Source organism: Neofelis nebulosa, chromosome 14, assembly GCF_028018385.1.
Source record: "Neofelis nebulosa isolate mNeoNeb1 chromosome 14, mNeoNeb1.pri, whole genome shotgun sequence".
Lineage (NCBI taxonomy): Eukaryota > Metazoa > Chordata > Mammalia > Carnivora > Felidae > Neofelis > Neofelis nebulosa.
The window spans coordinates 4,333,669-4,354,519 of record NC_080795.1 but is presented as its reverse complement, the minus strand read 5'-3'; the positions used below and the strand labels follow the sequence as shown (position 1 = coordinate 4,354,519).

Here is a 20,851-nt window from a genome sequence, read left to right as displayed (position 1 = left end):
CTTTGTCATTGAGCTACGCGAGAACCATGAGGGTGAAGCTTCGTCTGTTTCGCAGCCCCGCTGGAATATGAGTGATCGCGTTGCTAGCTGTCAATCTCTGATAGGCATGTGTTCACTTCATTAAAAATATGCTGTGATGAGAAACAGACTCACATTTCATCAGTTGCACTGTTGTGAGAGTCAACACAAAGAGACATTAAAAATGAGACTTTTTTTTTAACGTTTATTTATTTTTGAGACAGAGAGAGACAGAATGCGAGTGGGGGAGGGGCAGAGAGAGAGAGAGAGGGAGACACGGAATCAGGAGCAGGCTCCAGGCTCTGAGCCATCAGCACAGAGCCTGACCCGGGGCTCGAACTCACGGACTGCGAGATCGGGACCTGAGCCGAAGTCGGACGCTCAACCGACTCAGCCACCCAGGCGCCCCAAAATGAGACAACTTTTAAGGTCTCTTTAGGTGTAACATTCTAGGATGATCTGTACTGCAGGATCATGTCAGCTTCTCGTCACACGTGTGAGTAATTTAACAAGAGGTGATTTTCCTTGTTTGCTGAAGTCAATCACACCACAATTCACAGTCATATAGCATTTGGCATCTTGTTTTTTTTTAGAAGAGCATCTAACCTTAATTTTTCTTTTATTTAACATTAAGAAATTAATTTTATTTATTATTAAACTCATAACTTAAGAGCCTTATCTCTGATGTTGGATTTTAAAAGGTACTTAGTAAATTTATATTATTCTGTACACCTGGCCTTGGGATTCCCTTTTTAACACTGGAATAAAATGGCCAAACCTGGGTGAGAGGCCAGGAAAATTGGAAAAGAGTATCTAATCTGACCTATTTTACATTTCAGCAAATCTATCCTATCGGCTGGGTAATTTCAAATTTCATAGCCTGCCTCCTCCAAAATAGATTTAATATTGTTAACTATATGCACATAAGAGAGAAATGTCTTTGATGTAGTATATGTCATCATATCTTTCATAATCATATCCCAGAAGGAATGTTTGTATTTAATATGGTATAATGCAAGAATATAGAAAAAACAGGGGTGGCTGGGTGGCTCAGTCTGTTAAGTGTCCAACTTTTTCTCAGGTAATGATCTCATGGCTCATGAGTTTGAGCCCCACATAGGGTTGTCAGCGTAGAGCCTGCTTAGGATCCTCTGTCCCCTTCTCTCTCTGCCCCTCCCCTGCTCCTGCTCTCTTTCTCTCTGTCTCAAAAATAAATAAACATTAAAAAAAAAAAAAAAAGAACATACAAAAGAACTAGGTATCTGACCTTGGGGAATTTACAAACACTGAATTCTTCTATCTAAAGTTGGGGAGAGATTTACTATAGTTAGCATTTATTTCTGAGTAGTGTCTTTTTGTTTGTTTGTTTTTAACTTTCTTTGTATGTGTCTGTGTTGTCTATTTTTTCTATAATTAGCACAGGTTATTTATGTAGCATTATAGTTCTAATATAGGTGACATGAAGATCACATGTTCCTAGTGCTGTGTGAGCTCAGAGGAATAGACATTAGCTCTGTATGTTGGAAGAGGACACAATAGCTATTGTCTGTCTGTATGTATATATGCACTAAGTGCATATGCGCATTCCAATCATTTAGATTTAGAATGTTCAAAAAAGCTTAAAATTAATGTCTTACACTAACGTTAAGGCCTAAAACGTTTTAGAAATCTAAGTGCATAGACAATTTTTTTTAATATTAATAATGGATTTTACAGATTGGATAATACACTCATTTTACTGTAATTTTGTAAGACGTTTCTTAAAGTCGTTCTGCTCTGCCTGCTATATTACTAAAAATGCACCCTTTCTTTAGTTTTGGTCTAGGTCTAAAAATGTCACATTTTTAGTTACTGCTTGTAATAATTATTTGTGGTGAGACAATATATGAGCACAATGGCAGTATTTTGTCAGTGTCCTGTTTCCTTGTTTACACTTGACTGGTGAATTCTTTTTTAATTTTCTTCTCCCTTCTAAGATTTCTAGTCTATAACTGGCAAAATTCTTTATGGTGAAAGACTAAAATGTTCTTTGGTACCATTATTTATATCACTAAGAGGTGGTATTCCATGACATTAGGTCAGAGAGAGGGGAGACATGAGTTATCATTATGGAAGGACGACAAGAGTATCATGGTCAACATAAGATATGATTGTATAATGGAAACACCCACAATCAACTGACAGGAGAATACCTCTTTTAGATAGTTTAGATAAGTGGAAAGACGAATCACATTCTTAGAGAGGTAAAATCAATATGGTAACATTTAAATGCTGATTAAAGTATCCAGGGGATTTTTCTTTTTTTAATTTGAAGAATGTTCATAAAGTATGCTGGGGTGGGTGATGGGTGGGGGGGTGGCTCTACAAATAACCATTAAAATTACTATTTTAAAAAGAAGAGGGGTAGAAACTACCCTATATAGAAAACAAAACAGAAAACAACATTTGAAATATTCCTATCGTAATGTGTCTAGAAATAGACCCAGCTCATGTCAAAGATATGTATATGATTATATTAACATTGCAAATCACAGAGGAAATATGACTATGTAGGTCAATAATAATGACGATACATAAGTAATTTGGAAAAAAATAAAAAATTAATTACAGATAAGTCAGATATTTAAGCATTAAAACCACAATAGCTTAAGGAAAAATAAGCTTTTAATGCAATTTTAGATTCAGAGAAGCCTAAGCATGACACAAAATCCCAAAGCTATGAAAGAAATGACTAACAAATTTCATTACATAAAAATTTGAAACATTTTAAATCTTATGATATAAATAATATGTATTTATAATATAAATATAAATCATATAAATCTGTATGATGTAAATAATAGAGAGCTGAAAGTACAAACTATAATCTTTGAAAAACTGTTCCTGACATGTTATAAGCAAAAATTTAGATTTTTTACATGCAAAGAGTTCTTAGCAAATTAATAACAACAAAGAACCAAGTGGAAATACAGAAAGGATCTATGTATTTACGTTACAGAAAAGGAATCAAGTGACCATCAGTATGCACTTTCAAAATATCTATATCTTTCTTTTACTTCAGAACATTTAGGTTTGAAGGCTTAAAATTTCAAAAGATAGAGAGGACAGTTTATCCCTTGGATCTGTGAAAGAATTTGTCACTCACAGAGAGATTTCACATGTAAATCTACCTTTTCCTTTGAGAAATATGCTTGAGGAGTTGATACATCCAATGGTAGAAGAGTGTGTTCTTTAAATCTGCCTGGTTTTTTCTTCCTTTCCTCCCCTACCCCTAGCCTTTTTTTTTTTTTTTTTTAACTATTTGAACTGCAAATGATTTATATGGAGCTTATAATAATGCAAGTATTTTTAGTGGTATTAGTGGTGGCAAATTTTCAAAAGATAGTCATTACTAATTTGGGTCAAGAATCTCTTACTTGGTAAACTACGGAATCATGGGTTACAGTCATTGAAAGTGTCAGACTATTTACTTCAGGGAGCACAGAAATGCAGTGTTAAGGGTAATCCTGCCGTGTTAAGGGTAGCAGAACCATATTTCTGGAGAGTGTCCAAATGAAAAGTAAACATAATTATAAAGCTGAAACAGATTAACGTTATTGCCACTTACCAAAAAACCCCTATTTTATTTGTGCTTAAATGTAGGTATAATGATTCACTCTGAGAGTAATTCTTGGCATTACCTTGAATGGAAATTTCATTTGACACAGGAGAAAGCTCAATTTTGCTTCTCCCCACATTGATGGATACATAACTATGCAAAATCTTTTATCTTTCCAATAGCTACGAATTGCTTTTTAACAAAACATTTCCACCCACACAGTGTGCGTTTGTCTATCAAGTGTGATGTGGGAAACAAAGGCAAAAGAAAAAATTAAATTTCCTTACTACTTACACCCCATTGACAAGTCCTTGAAACAGGCAGAGTGACCTTTCTCTGGGAGGTATCCCTAACCTCCTCCCAGCTTGAAGGTATATCATCATTCACCCGCCACAACCCCAGTGCAGCTCTTTCTGCCCACGGGTCCTACCCCTATGCTTGTTTTTTGTACCAAACCTATGTTTTTTGTACCTATGCTTTTTGTACCAAACACAGCTCAAGAATTCTTTCTTGGCCATCAGCTCCGAATCCCATTTCCACGTCAAAATGTCCGAGTATGTGTGTGGGAGACCATTTCAACAATGAAAGATAAGGTTAATAAAACCGGCCCGTCAGTCTGTTGCTGGTTTTTCTCCCCACAAGGTCCTGATCATCAGGATTGCAGACGTCCTGTTTTCAGGAATTATTTTATTTCCTCATAAAAGTGTAACATTTTTCTTGGGGGCTTTGTTTGCTTCTCTTTTTCCCCCTCCCTGGCAAAATAGGCAATATTAGGATATAGAATATAACCACGCATTTTCTAAAGCATGCATTGATTTTTTTGTGAAAGGATGTTAGATATTGTTTCATGTCCTGAATGTCCATAGAATTACTCATAAATTTTGAGTACAGCTCCTTTATGAAAAATTTTAAAAAATAATATATATGACAATGACTATAATCATTTAACCAGAACATTGTTAGGAAAACGTTCCATCCGTTAAAATTACAACAAAGGTATTTTGATGAAAAGCATACTGCTTTGAATAAACCTTAACAAGTTATATGTACTTATGATTGGAAAACACATTCAACTGTGAACCACTTTAATGGATTTGTTTCCTGTCAGCAATAAAAACATTTCTAAGAAAACCTATGAGTTAAATTGCTTGATCTCATACTTTAGATTATTAACACTCGTATTGAATTGCAACATTAAAGAAATAAAAAACAACTTCAGTGCAATTGTAGAAATTGAATGTTTTTTATTTTTAACAAAATTTAGATTAACTACATAAGAATATGCAGAAATATAGGCTTTGAGCACTTTTTATGTACTGAAGAAAGATGAATGAGGATAAGTAGTATTTTTTCCCTTTTCAGTTGTGGTATTGAAAGGCACTAATGACTAAAGGCATCCTTTGTATTAAGTGGATCAACTCTTTCCTAGGCACTAGGCACTGGGGAGAATTAAGAAACTAGTCAGTTTCCTATATTCTGTGTTTCAGATGAGATTGAGACTCTCTACACACACATACCATGTAGCACACAGACAAACCTATCACATAGAAGATGCACAGGCTACATATACACCCACGCATGCATGTGCACGTACACATATTCAAATATGCATCTACGTGCACACATATGCATATAAACACATGTATGTAAATATATCTATGCATGTGTGCGTACATACGTATACTTTTTTCTACATGTGTTGGTGCATGTATTTAATAGAATGTGGGGACAGAATAGTCATTCTTCAAGTAAAAATAGATGTACAATGGCAGTTTGGGGATTCTAAAGGAAGTATAGTAATGGATTTTATACATTAGATTAAGAATATGCAGAGACAGTAAATGACAAATTTTCTCAGGACAATGTTTGTGACTGCTATTAACTAGATATCAACTATCTATGTTGCTTTTAGCCAGCTTAAACATTTCTTGAACACATGGTAAACTATAAAGTTGATTAGATCATTGACTGAAGCTCAGAATTATCCATAAAAATGGACATTATCTCTGTATGACATCAACTCTAGTGCATGCTGTAGACTGATTGTTCTGCCTCCCTGGTGGCCAGAACGCTAGGCAGAAGCGGCGAGGAGTGTCTTTGGTACCATAGGTGGGGCATTAGATCGTGGCTTCAAATGCTGTTTGGGGAACTGTGTGGCTGAACCTTGAGTTGTGCATCATGGGGTGAGTAGGTTAGAAACAGTCGCGTTTGGGGTCTCTGGGATGTCTCCGTGTGTATGATGACTAAAACCATCACCTGCTCCATTGGCCAAAACACTGTTTTCCTAATAAGTCATACCAAAAAAAAATGCACGAAACAAATATTTTTATAATACACTCAAAGTGAATCTTTTGACATTTTACTCTGACAGTAGATACTAGAAGCTTTGGAGTATTTAAATGCTATACGGTATTCAGAAAAATGTGTGCCAATCCAATTAGTAGACATTCCCTGTACATTTAGACATGTCATAATAATTTAAATCCGAAAGAAATTTAAAGTGTACTTAGCAGGAAAAACAATCTGTAATTTTTATTTGCTCGACTGCTTTTCCAAAGTGTTCAAAGTGGCTGAGAGGTGATTTTCTGTAACTGATTTTCCTGTTCAAATCCAATTTACTTTTGCCGCCTGTTATTTTTCTCCCTGGATTTTTTAGAAGTCATTTTTGGACCATTTGATAGTCCTATAATAAGAACCTCACTTCCTATGGTGTAATTGACTCTCAGTTTGACAGTTCAACAAAGACACAATGAGAGTCCACTGTGGGCCGAGAGCTGTGATATTTATTTTTCCAAGTAAAGTGCTTAAGCCTGAGTGTATATAACTCTCCATCTGTTTATTTAGAAACATATTCCTCTGTCTTTGTGTCTTTGTTGATAATTTTCCTTTTATCCCAGGGTTTATAGTCCTCCTTTAGGGGTACTTTAGGGTAATTTAATAAATAGAAATTACTTTTGAAGGCTTTTATGACAAACTACTATTTGAACATAGGCTTTGTTGAGTAGAAAATTATAGATTTGTAAAGTTAATGAACATGTCAGTAAATGTTTTTCTACTATGTAAAGCACTATTTCTAGTAGAACTATTATAATATTTGCAGAGTCTGTTTCTCATTTTGGGATCTTTGTTTGTTTTTGTTTTTTCAGTCTCCTGAACAACAACCAAATCAGAAAGATTTCCAGAAATGCTTTTGAAGGACTTGAAAATTTACTTTATCTGTAAGTTGCAAGAAACATCAACAATAACTTACGGTGTTGATAGATTATTTGTGGCCTTTTTGTTTGCTTTAAGCGAAGTAATTCTTCATCTTCTTGAAAACCACTGCCAACCTTTACACAAAACACAATTGAACATTTCTAAGTGAAGTCAGTTGTTGCTTTCAGCAGATTATTCATCTGAACACAGTTGAGTATTTGTGCACATTTTTATTCCCGCCCATCCCTGCCACAAAAATTATAACTTGCCGAAAAATAAAAACAAAACAGTTTGTCCAACTTTCACATTCAAATCTAGTTAATCAATACTTATGAAAATTGCATAGATCCTAGAGAAGCTTTTTATATCAACAACTCAGCCATCCAAGACCTTCTGAAGCCAGTGAACACATGACAGTTAGGAACTTTAATGAACCTGGATGAGAACCAATTTTTGGAAAAATTAGCTCACAGATACAACCGTTGACAATTGCGGTGCTCTTTTGTTTATCAGAAGGAAAGGAGAATAAAACTGTTTCAAACGAGTTCCTATGTTGACTCAGAAACCATGCTGGTAAGTTGAAAGTTGGGAGATCCTAACTGGCATGCTTACCTGGAAAACTGAAGGAAGGAACTAGAAGGACATTTGTTTAAACGAGGAGTGAGTGCCGACACTTTCTTTTTGAAGAATCTTAAAGACGTAACTAACATTTTTACACAAGTATGTCCATTTGTGGATTCACTTATAAGCACTTTGTATAAAAAGTTGGTTGCTTTCTAGAAGGGAATACGCTATCCTACCTCCTTAGCTCCCTTTTCATGTCAGCAGTGATCACAGAAACTTCCTGAAGCCCGAGATTTCATATCTACACATCAGCTCTGGAGTCTTGCAGCCTTTTGTGTTCAGCTGAGATACCCCAGACTAACAGGCAAGGCTTCGACCAGCTTTTTTTCCTTCTTTTTTAAGTTTATTTATTTATTTTGAGAAAGAGAGAGAGCGAGCGAGAGAGAGCGAGCACCAGTGGGGGAGGGGCAGAAAGCGAAGGAGAGAGAGAAGAGGATCCCAAGCTGGCCCCACACTGTCAGCGCAGAGTGTGACGCAGGGCTCGAACACATGAACCGTGAGATCGTGGCCGGAGCTGAAGTCAAGAGTTGGATGCCTAACTGACTGAGCCACCCGGGTGCCCCAGCTTTTTTTTTTTTTTTTCAATCATTCAGTCCTAAATTGCTGGTTCCTTCTTAGAATCAGTCCATTCTATTTGCTGTCCTAATTGCTGACATACCTAGCGTGTCCGTTTTGATCTCCATGTGGGAAACCTTACTAAGGACCCTTCAAGCTTCTAGACTGGTGGCGTGAGTGGCCAGTCCTTGTAAGTGAAGGAGCTTTACCCCCTCGTGTTTCATTCCAGGCCTGTGGTTCTGTAATTCTTTACTCACTGGTATGTAAACAGTATCACCCTACAGTAAAACAAGCAAATTAATAAAAACCATAAAAACTTCATAATACTGTAAATAATGCCTTAGAAGAAACTTCATCACTAGTGCAATACTTAGTAAAGAATCTAGTGAAACGACAGTTATTAGGAAGAAATTAATTTTGGATAAAATGAACCTTCAACATTGCTGTGGCTTGGATCGATGACATGTCCAAGTGCAATTATCTGCTCTGTGCGAGGGAAGCATGTCACAAAACGTCCAATCAATTATCTGGCCAGTTCAGATACTACTCATTGAAATAGTTTTTTTTTTTTTTTTTTTTTAATGTTTGTTGTTTTTTGACAGAGAAAGAGAGAGAGAAAACAGGGGAGGGGGCAGAGGGAGAGGCTTCAGGCTCCTAGCTGTCAGCATAGAGCCCGACGCAGGGCTGGAACTCAAGAACCGTGAGATCATGACCCGAGCCTGAAACCAAGAGTCAGATGCTTACTTGACTGAGCCACCCAAGTGCACCCAGATACAAGTCATTAAATGAAAGATAAAAATCTTCTGCAAGATGTGTGTTTGGGAAAGGAGATAATTTATAAAAGTTCGTTATGCAGTAGGTTGTGAACAGATTCATGTGGCTAATGAAGTAAATCTTGCCATGTTTTCACTAACATTGCTAAGTAAGGATTACCTGTCAAATCGGAGAAGTTCGTAGGGATTGTATAGGGCTCCAAGATCAATTTGATGCAGACCACACCTGTCTGGATAAGAAGAAAATGGAATTGTAAGGTTTAGAAGAAAATGTCGGGTCTGAGGCAATTGAAGATGGCCCAACTTTGCCACTTGGTGTCAATAATACTGTAAGGTTACGCTGGCCGTCTGCTGTCATTCTGTGAGCTGATCCATCGAAGATGCTGGGAGCATACCTGAGCTCTTTGGAGAGAGGATTGACAAACCCTATGAAAAATGGCGGCGTTCGTTAATTCGGTGGTCTGTGGAGATGTTGGGGTAGGCAGTGGGGAAGGAACCCGGGTGCTAGTGTATAAAGATGAAAAGGCATGAGTAATACCTATATATGTGTTTGGGGGATAAAGACACACGTACTTATGGGACAATAGGTTTTGTAATATGGGCACATATAAGATGGTGCCAGAGCAGAGGAAGACCAATTCTGCTTCCCAGTGTGATGGGCAGGTTAGACTTCAAATAAGGGGGTGCTTAGGAATTACTGAATCATCGACCGAAGCTAAGAACTGTCGATATTGCCATTATGGCATCAGCTCTAAGACTGTTGTTTTGTTGTCTTGCCCACTTTTGCCAGAACACTTAATCACAATGTTGAGGAAAATAATATGCAAACAGCATTCACAAGGACCATGTTGGCTTTAAGACGGCACGTGTTGGTTGCCGCAGTGGGCGCAGGAGGAAGGACGGAATGAGCTAACTGGGAGCCAAGGGGTCAGACCGGAAAGACCTTTGACGGGAATCTAGACTATGTGGTATTGTTGATGAAGAGACGTGGGGAGAGTTCTAGGGGATGGGTGTGACGGGTTCTGCGGTTTGAGAGAGGCCAGTCTGGGAGCACGGGCAGGTTCACTTGAGGCAGAGCCTCAGTGGTGGGAAGGTACGCCAAGGTCGCCTGAAGTGCCGTGCATGAGGACAGCCCAGACGTAGGTCTGCAGTGGGGCTGCGGAGCTGGAGAGGGAATGTGGTTGTAGATTTGTTTGGTGACTTTATGGCAGATGAGAGGCAACGTCTGCTGTTCTCACAGGAGATCCGCATTCTTGTCTCGGTCCGTGCCACGAATACTCCCGTTCTCTTGCCACTGCCCTGGGAGCCTTCCCTGGCCCCTTTCCTACTTATCCTTTCCTTACACATTCCCACTCCTCCACACACCTAGGTTTTATTTTTGACTCCATTCCCTGAGTCTTTTTTTTTAAATATATATATTTTTGAACCTTTATTTACTTTTGAGACAGAGAGAGACAGAGCATGAATGGGGGAGGGTCAGAGAGAGAGAGAGACACAGAATCTGAAACAGGCTCCAGGCTCTGAGCAGTCAGCACAGAGCCCGACGCGGGGCCCGAACTCATGGACCGCGAGATCATGACCCGAGCCGAAGTCAGCCGCTTAACCGACTGAGCCACCCAGGCGCCCCCATTCCCTGAGTCTTCAGCTCGATCATTCAGAGGATATACTGTGTAATTTGATGTTTAATTATACTTGGTGTTTATTTCCCCTTCTCTCCCTGTGTGTCTGTGTGTTGAGGTCTCCATGGCCACACAGTTGAGACTCAGGGTCTCGTCTGTATTTCTCTCCAGTTGATAACAAAGCTTAGGAAACAATTCTATGCTAGCACACGTCTGTTTCTCTCTTTTCAGAATAAGGGTAAATAGCACCCTTATTCTTTACGTTTGTATTTATTTATTCTCAGAGAGACAGAGACAGCATGAGCCAGGGAGGGGCAGAGAGAGAGGGAGAAAAAGAGAGAATCTCAAGCAGGCTCTGCACTGCCAGCACAGAGCCCGATGTAGGGCTTGAACTCATGAACTGTGAGATCACGGTCTTGAGCCGAAATCAAGAGTCAGATGCTTAACCGACTGAGCCCCTCAGGTGCCCCCAGCACCCCTGTTCTTGAGCTGCTTGGTATTTTTTTTTTTAAGTTTGTTTTAATGTTTTATTTATTTTTGAGACAGAGAGAGACAGAGCATGAGCAGGGGAGGGGCAGAGAGAGAGGGAGACACAGAATCGGAAGCAGGCTCCAGGCTCTGAGCTGTCAGCACAGAGCCCGACGTGGGGCCCAAACTCACGAACCGCGAGATCGTGACCTGAGCTGAAGTCGGACGCTCAACCGACTGAGCCACCCAGGGGCCCCTGTCTTGTCTCAGCTTTAATGTCATCTCCCTAGGACTCACTCTAGGTCAATTGACCCTCTCCTCCTTTTTTCTCTATCAGAATGCCCTGTTTATTTCATTTATCAGGTATACCATAACTGTTAATGTTTTTCCCTCATTTTTATACTTATCTTCTGACTTCTCACTGGATTCTGTGAAGGCAAGTGGCCATAATCCTCTTATATACCAAATATCCCAGCCTCTAGAACAGAGTGAGTGCTTATGAAGTATTTGTTGACTAAATAAGAGAATATCAGGTGATCAATAAATGCCTGATATTTGACTGATTAATACTTTTAATTATGATGAGTTCATTATTTCTTGAAAAGGGAGATAACACCATTAAATGTGTTAGCTTTTTCAATAACGTATATCCATCAGTTATTTCCTTTGTGCCTTTTCCCAAGGATTCCAAGTGTTTGTATTACATAAAGTAGTTATAGTGCATGTATATTTAGGAGACTAATTTTTATTAGACCAGATATACCACAGAGTTGCAGTTTTGCCCTGCCAAACACAAAGGAGAGCACATATTTTTCCCTAAAACAAAAGCATCTCTGAACTCTTCTGAAATTCTAACGTGTTTTGGTCCAAAACGTATCATTGATTCCCCTGGGCAAAAACAAATTGAATATCTCAGGGTGAATTTTGCTTTCAGATTCACAAGAAAAAGCATGATTGTTTGAGGATATCTTTGGAAACTGGTTCATTGAAGGTTAGCTGAATTTTGGACCTAAGATACATTGAAAAACTGAGAGCAAAATGTTCCTTTTATTTGGTGTAGCAGACCAGCAACGGTTATGAACAGCAACCCTGGTATTCATTATTCTTAACCAAGTTAGAATGCATCTAATGATAAACTCCAAAATAAAATTTTATTTTTTCAGAAACATCCTGGCATCTACAAAGTGATAATAATCTCATTACTGATGAGCATTGAATCATTTTAAAAACTTATCCATAGGGTAGGAGCTGTTGCCTATCTGCTCGTATGTGAGATATATTGAGCATTATTTGGTAGTATTTATAGAGGAAATTTATTCCACATTCAAATCCATAATTTTGTTTCTGGGTTTGGTTCCTAGAGTTTCTTCTCTGAATTATAGCTTCTTTCTCCTTCTAGGCCGGTCCTTGGCATCACTGTCCTCATGAACTTCAATGACTGAATGCTACCCCCTCTGCACAGACTCAGCTTCTTAGATCTTTGGCTGAATATGTCATTTGAAGTTGTATATCCAGCATTGGCCTTTTCCATCTCTCTCTAGTCTCTGAATTTACTTGGAGTGTACCACATTTCCTTTACATCCGGTAGAAAAAAAAGATATTCTTGTGGAAATATTGGGCAATTTACAAGCAATGAGTTCTTGGGCAAGTGATTACCACCTTTAATAGTGTGAACTTGAGGGACACAACTCTCATCATTTCCGGCCACTCTGTTAATACACCCTGAGCATTAATGGCAATCTAACAAAATGAATGAAATTTCCATAAGTTTCTTGTTCATTGTATCAGTTAGCTTTTGCTATGTACCAAAGTACTCAAGAACTTAGTGACTTAAAATAGTAAAGAATTACTATTTCTCGTGATTGACTTATGGGTTGGTTGAGCAGATCTTCTGATCTAGGCTGGCTCAACTGAGGCTGGAAGCTGTAGGATGGCTTTACTCACATATCTGGCAATTGCCCGGTGTCAGCTGGGATGCCTTTCTCCTCCACGTGGTCTCTCTTCCTCTATCCAGCTAGACTGTGCTTGTTTATGATGATCTTATCCCTAGTCCCAGCAGAGATGAACTTGTCATGCCCTTCTTGTGTCATGTTTGCTAGTGTCCCATTTCCCAAGTCAAACCACATGGCCAAAACCTAATTCAAGCATTGGAAAAATGGATTCTACCTTTCGTTGGGCAAATCAGCAGAATCACCTGGCAAAAGGGTGTGGCTCCAGGCATGGAGAGAAACCTGATGGCCATTTCTGTAATCTGTCACATTTACATCGGGCTTCCGAGAGTGAGGCTCAAGTTGCAGTAACAATCAAGCATATCTCGATGTAGTCACCAGGATAGACTTACACAATGGGCACTGTGTTCACAAAGGGAGAAGAGGTCATTTCCACTTGGGAGCCATAGGGCTGGAAACAGGTTAGACTCGATGGAAGGAGCAATGCTTTAGCTTACTCTTGAAAGGAAGATGTGTGAGAAAAGGCAAGACGTGGTCTGGAATGTTTGGGAAATGGCAACTGTCCTTTAATGATTAGACTGTAGGGCCCAAATAGAGCAGGATGAGAGATAAGGCTGGTGAGTTTGTGAAGACTAAATAATGGGGAAGGGGAGGTTTGTATGCCAAGCTCTCTGTTTCCCCTTACTTACCCCTTATTTGCTTCTACTCACTCCAAACCAGCCTCTGTTCCTACTACGCTATTAGAAATTCTCTGACAAACGCCACTCGTGTTGTTAAACACGATTGAAAATATTGAAAATATTCCATTGTATAGTGTGTTTAATTATGTCTAGTGGTTTCCTTTTGTCGACCCCTCATCCTCTTGAAAAGTTCTTTGGTATTAATGACAGCTTTCATGTTCCTGGTCTTCCCTTCACTGTTCTGTCTGTTTTGTCTCAGACTCCTTCACCTAGAGTTCTGTCCAAGGCTCTGTTCTTTTTCATACTATGGTTGAACACGTCTGCTTCCAAGGTTATCAGTTGTTATCCAGATGCTGCTGACTCACAAATATTTATTTCAAGCATCAATTGTTTTATGTTTTCAAATCTACACGCACACACTTGCTTTCTCAATATTTCCACTGACATGTCCCATAGAAATTTCACACTCAACAGGATTTAAACTTAACTAAACTATCTTTCTCCCTTCAAACTTGCTACTTATTTTCCCTCCAAACGTGCTTCTTATTTTGGGAAATGGTGACAGACTCATCAAGTCATGTGAACTAAATATCCATGCATCATACTGGCCTTCTCCCAGTTCCTCTCCCACCGTATCTAATTAGTTGTAAGTACTGTAGGTTCTGCTTTAATGCTGCTCATATCTTCCCTCCCTATCCATGCCCACCATGCCGACTTACATTTAATCCTTGTTACCCAACACCTTGACTGTGAGAAAACCTCATTTCTCTGTCCAAGGTCTTCCTCTTCTGTGTCTCTGAAAGACAATCAATCAGCTATCTTTTAAAAAAATAAAGTTTCGGGGCACCTGGGTGGCTCAGTCGGTTAAGCGTCCAACTTCAGCTCAGGTCATGACCTCGCGGTTCGTGAGTTCGAGCCCCACATTGGGCTCTGCGCTGACAGCTCGGAGCCTGGAGCCTGTTTCAGATTCCGTGTCTCCCTCTTTCTCTCTGCCCCTCCCCTGCTCGCGCTCTGTCTCTCTGTCTCTCTGTCTCTGAGAAATGAATAGACCTTAAAAAAAAAACTAAAAAAAAAAAGTTTCAATCACGCAGTTCTTCTAAGGGTCCTTCATTGGCTCCCCATTGCTGTTTGGAGGAAGTAAGATATAATGAGCACCGTACACACTCGTACATCTTCAGCTTCTTCAAACCCTGTGCTTGAAGTACCTGATGTGTTACATTTGATGGCTCCCTGAGTAGACGCCTTCAGGTGGTCTCTGAGTTACTGGATTATACTGGTGTTGTGATTCCTGTGATTCCTTCCTGTTCCCTGATTCTGGTACTGAGATCACTTCACAGATCTATTATTTGTTATCACCTACTATGTGTATGAACAGTATACAATATCACAATCCTGTATGCCTTTATGACCAGAAATGGACACAGAGTAAATTACTTTATCAGGGACACAAATGTGGGGATACTATGCCTTGTGAAGAATAAAAGGGGAACAAGAGGGGAACAAGGTGTCTGTGGGAGGGGTAGGGGGGAGTAACACATGTTTCCAACCCGATGTGGCAGGTAGTGCCCTGATATACTGAGTGGAGTGGTCTGGTCCATGTAGCAGGTATCCACTTGGAGGCATAGCTGCCTCTCCGTGCCTTGGTGAGTGAAAACCCATGTTTCCGAGGCCATGCATGAACTCCATCCCTGCTGCCGTGGCCACTTTGTTCATGAGCCCATTGGGCAATGGCAGGAAGGAAAGGCTGTGGAAAGAGGCTGGCTAGTATCCACAGAATGGGGCATTTTATCCAATTGATTCTTTAATCCTCCTCTGCTGAGGTCATCCTTTGCTGGACATCCACATAGCACACAAATATTTTTATGTGTCTTGCCATGTAGAAAGATATATTCACTCATGTCTTCCAATTTCTTTTGTCACCCAATTTTCCAATCATGTTCCTTCCAAACATCTGGCCATCCACTCAGGATGATTTGCCATAGCCCATGAATTGGTGCATATTAGCATATCTGGCTTATCTCTCCTTCCAAACAAAGTGAACAACCCGTGCATTGCTTGCAGTTCTTCCCACTGGGAGGGTTTTCCTTCACCACTGTCCTCAGGGATGTCCCAGAAGGGGGCTAGAGTGTGGCAACTCTGCACTTCTGGGTGGTGCCTGCATCCCGGGCAGAACCACGTGTAAACTAGGCCCGAGTTTCCTCTTTCTCTGCCAGTTGATCCTAGGAAGCTCTCCATGAGGCCATAGCTACAGGCTGGGACAGAGAAGGTGGTATAGCAAGAAGAGGAACCATGGGCATTTAGGTCACTTCTTTATGTCACTTCTTTTTGGCTTTAGGTCCTGCTTGGCCTTGATCATGTATATGTCACCTCCATGTGAGGGCGGAGTGTTGCTGTACACATCCAGCTTTAGGGCTTGGTGGGTCAGATAACACCCAGCTCATGATGGACAGCTCAGATCACATGGTAACTTGGTGGCCCATGGATAAGCATTCGGTCTCTTTTTTTTTTTAATTTTTTTTTTAACGTTTATTTATTTTTGAGACAGAGAAAGACAGAGCATGAATGGGGGGAGGGTCAGAGAGAGGGAGACACAGAATCGGAAACAGGCTCCGGGCTCCGAGCTGTCAGCACAGAACCCGACGCGGGGCTCGAACCCACAGACCGCGAGATCATGACCTGAGCCGAAGTCGGCCGCTCAACCGACTGAGCCACCCAGGCGCCCCACATTCGGTCTCTTTTAAGGCTCAGTAGCAGGCCAAGAGCTGTTCTTCAAAAGAGAAAGTAGTTATTATATATTTTTAAATTTTAAAATATTTATTCTTGAAAGAGAGTGAGAGAGTGTGTAAGCAGGGAAGGGTCAGAGAGAGAGGAACACACAGAATCTGAAGCAGGCTCCTGGCTCCGAGCTGTCGGCACAGAGGCCAATGTGGGGCTCGAACTCATGAACCACAAGGGCATGACCTGAGCTGAAGTTGGACACTTAACCGACTGAGCCACCCAGGCGCCCCAGGTTTTTTGTTTTTTGTTTTTTGTTTTTCAATTTTAGTTATATGTACTTTTATATTCTCAAGTTTTTATTTGGGTCTTTTTTTGTATTTTCTATTTGTTGGTTGAAACCTTATTTTTTTATTTCCAGCTTATTTGTGATTAGGTACTGAAACATTTTTATGACTCCTAAGACATATATCACAGCATTCTAAAATCACTGTTGTCTTGCCGTTGGCATCTGTGTTAGTTTGCTAAGGCTGCTGTAACAAAGAACCACAGACTGGTGGCTTAAACAGGAGAACTTTATCTTCTCAGAGGTCTGAAGGTCAGAAGTCCAAGATCAAGGGGTTGGCTGGGTTGCTTTCTTTTAAGGTTCCCTCTCCTTGGCATGTAGATGGCTGTCTTCTGTCTGTCTTCCAGTGGTCTTTCCTCCATGCATATACGTATATCCACACATGTCCTAATCTCTTCTTATAAGCATGCCAGTCAAATTGGATTAGGGCCCACCCTAATGACCTCATTTTACCTTAATTGCCTCCTTATAAAGGCCTTATAATCAAATAGAGTCACATTCTGAGGTATTGAAATTTAATATTCAATCGGGAGTGGGAGTGGGGCACGATTTAGCCCATAACAGCATTTATTTATTACGTTTTTTTCACGCAGTTTGATATCTTCCTGGTTCTTACTATGGGGAGTAGTTTCTGGTTAGAACCTGGACCTTCTTGGGTATTACATTATGAGGCTCTGGATCTTATTTACTCTGCTTTCGCTGACTGCTGCTCTGTTAGGGAAGGAAGGTGCCTTTTCATTGTCCAGTGGATGGAAGTTCAGGGTCGCCAGTTGGCCTCCATGGATGTCCCTGTGGTAGTGGGATTCCTTGTTACTTCTAGGCAGAGTTGGGAGTTGTGGTTTTCCACTGCACCTCTGCTGACGTGTTCCTCACTGGGAGGAGTGTACATGCTTCATTATCCCCCCCCACATGGCCTGCACTGACACCAAGTAGAGGGGGTGGCTTTGTTACTGCTTCATGGTGGTGAAACTACTGACTGTCCACCGGGCACCGGGGCCTGATGCCACCCCAGTGGGGCACACGAGGGACAGCTCTTTACTGCTGGTTTGGGGTGGGAGGTAGAGACTTCCCAGGTGGTCTCTACTGTCAACTTGGGTGGGTTCCATTATTTTCACTCTTGGGGCCTGATGGGCCTGATGGAGGTGTTGGGCCTCATTTGAGCCTCACAAGGGTGGATGGAGGTCTAGCTCCTCGCTTGGCTCTCACTGGCATGGGTGGGGACGGGGCCACAGATTTTCTGTGGTGTTTGGCTGGAGTAGAGTGGTTCTTTCCCAGAAGTTTTCTGTTGTGGTAGACTTCCCCATTGCCTCATTAGCGTGAGTTTTTATTGCCTGCATTCACTGACACGTCCTGGTTGTTGGATGTTCAGCTTCACATCTGGAACTACTGAGCAAAAAGAAAACCCAGAAAGTGACTGCTATGTTATTCGTCGTTCGTTTGCTCAGACATCAAGCTCCTGGGCATCTGGCTTCAGTGGGCCAGGGAATAAGTTTGGGAGTAGGGTGGACGTTGCCATTGCTATGAGTCCCTCCAGAATTCTCCACGGAGGACCCAATCTATCCCTCAAGTCCCAACCCAGGGTGCCTGGATGCTGAGACCCAGTGGCCTGTGCAAGAGCACTTTCTCCTGCCTTCTTCTCCCTCAGGCATGAGGCCCTCAGGGTGTGTTGGATACGACATGGCCTTGCCCACCAGGACATGTCAGGACAGCTTTTCTCCTCACTGTGCCCTTGATGTGGAAGTTTGAATGTCGGTTACCATTAGATCCCATATGTGGGAGTAGGAGCTAGTATGTTTTCTCTTTTTTTTTTTTAATTTTTAAAATGTTTTTATTTATTTATTTTTGAGACAGAGAGAGACAGAGCATGAATGGGGGAGGGGCAGAGAGAGAGGGAGACACAGAATCCGAAGCAGGCTCCAGGCTCCGAGCTGTCAGCACCGAGCCCGACGTGGGGCTCGAACTCACAGACTATGAGATCATGACCTGAGCCAAAGTCAGATGCTTAACCTACTGAGCCACCCAGGCACCTCTAGTTTTTCTTTTTCTTTTTTAACAAAAGGAAAGGGATGCCTGGGTGGCTCAGTTGGTTAGGTGTCCGACTCTTGATCTTGGCTCAGGTCGTGCTCTCAGGGTTCGTGGGTTCGGCCCCGTGTTGGGCTCTGTGCTGAAGGCACAGAATTCTCTCTCCCTTGCTCTCTGCCCCTTCCCCACTCATTCTCTCTCTCTCTGTCTCTCTCTATCTCTGTCTGTCTCTCTCTCTCAAAATAAATAAACTTAAAAAAATAAAAAAAAACAAAAAGAAGAAATAGCTAATAATCACAACTCTCTAGTATAAGATAAAATTCCTTTGTTTTTATTATGGCAAAATATATATAACATAAAATTTACCATTTTAACAATTTTTAAGTGTACAATTCACTGGCATTATGCACATATACACATACATATGCACAATGTTGTGCAACCATAAGTATTTTCCATTTCCGGAACTTTGTCATCATCCCAAATAGAAACTCTGTACCCGTTAGACAATAACGTCCCATTTTTCCCTCTTCTCAGGCCCTGCAAATCTCTATTCTACTTATGTCTCTATAAATTGACCTATTCTAAGTATCTCATATAAATGGAATAATTCAATATTTATACTTTTGTGTCTGGCTTCTTTCACTTAATATGATGTTTTCAAGGTTCATCCATTATATGGGTTATCTAAAAATATATATTTTTAAATGTGTACTTATTTATTTTGAGGGAGAGAAAGAGTGCAAGAGCAGGGGAGGGGCAAAAAGAGAGGGAGAGTGAGGATCCCAAGCAGGCTCCCCACTGTCAGCAAGGAGCCCACTGCAGGGCTCGAACTCACAAGCCCTAAGGTAAGCGTCAAGTCAAATGCTTCTTAAACAACTGAGCCACCCAGGTGCCCCTAAAAATATTTTTTAGAATGTGTGAAAATGGTTCTGAGCTGACGATTGTATGCTTGGAGTTTGTCTTTAGCGATATTATAATACATATAATACTGTATTATAATACATATAATACAATAATACCTTGGTTTGTGAGCATAATCTGTTGCGGAATCATGCTTGTAATCCAAAACACTTGTATATCAAAGTGAATTTCCCGAAACGAAATAATGGAAACTCAGATTTGTTCTACATCCTAGAAATATTCATATAAAAATGATTAAAAAACTGTAATATACAAAATCATAAAGAAAATACAAAATATAAAGAAAAATAGGGGTGCCTGGGTGGCTCAGTCAGTTAAGCATCCTACTTTGGCTCAGGTCATGATCTCACGGTTCTTGAGTTCGAGCCCCATGTGGGGGTCTGTACTGACAGCTCAGAGCCTGGAACCTGCTTTGGATTCTGTGTCTCCCTCTCTCTCTGCCCCCTCCCCCACTCATGCTTTGTCTCTCTCTCTCTCTCTCAAAAATGAATGAAAAACATTTAAAAAAAAGGGGGCGCCTGGGTGACTCAGTCGGTTAAGCGTCTGACTTCAGCTCAGGTCATGATCTCACGGTCCGTGAGTTCGAGCCCCGCATCGGGCTCTGTGCCAACAGCTCAGAGCCTGGAGCCTGCTTCGGATTCTGTGTCTCGCTCTCTCTCTGCCCCTCCCCCATTCATGCTCTGCCTCTCTCTGTCTCAAAAGTAAATAAAAACATTTAAAAAAATTTTAAAAAAAAGTGAACAAATTAACCTGCACTTACCTTTGGAAACCTTCGTGGCTGGTGTGAAGGAGATAAGAGAGAGGAGGGTTATTGTGTAGGACGGCTTTCACTATTAGTGAGAGGGCCATTGTATACACTGGCATGGGTGTTGACTACAGTAACAATAAACTCTTGTCATATACTGTACTTAGTGTGACTGGAAATAAGGCAGCAGAGGAAAGGGTCTCTATCTGCAGGCAGCCTGACCTAGAAGGAAGCAACACATTCCTAAGCTTACTCTTGTCTGCAAAAGCCAAGGACTGTCCATAAGTGCTTTCAAGTGACAAAAAAATACACTAGTGCCAATTGTGGGCACCTTCCAACATTCTGAAAAATCACTGATTTCTGCCAAACACTGCGGCCTGAGAGAGAGCATCCGAGCATGGGAGATGATCACCCACCATCCTGCAGTGAGAGAGAGACAGCGAGAGCGAGAAGAACCATTGACTCAGTTGTGATCGTGTGACATTCACGTACTACTCGTATTGCAAGACATTGCTCCTTTACTAGAAATGTTTACTCCTCTTGTGGAACACTCGCAGAACAAGTTACTCGCAGTCCAAGGTTTTGCTCTACTTTCTTTCCAAAATGAATAAATATTGATG

The 20,851-nt window shown here is 40.8% G+C and overlaps 1 protein-coding gene across 5 annotated transcripts in view; it reads left to right on the top strand.

Annotated features, from left to right (window-relative positions):
- Positions 1–20,851, top strand: part of PXDNL (peroxidasin like) — a 424,019-nt gene that overhangs the window by 206,691 nt on the left and 196,477 nt on the right. For all 5 annotated transcript variants that reach the window (XM_058699364.1, XM_058699365.1, XM_058699366.1 and 2 more), the window contains exon 3: positions 6,763–6,834. In XM_058699364.1, the coding sequence (XP_058555347.1) occupies positions 6,763–6,834 (72 nt within the window). The remainder of the gene's footprint in view (positions 1–6,762; positions 6,835–20,851) is intronic.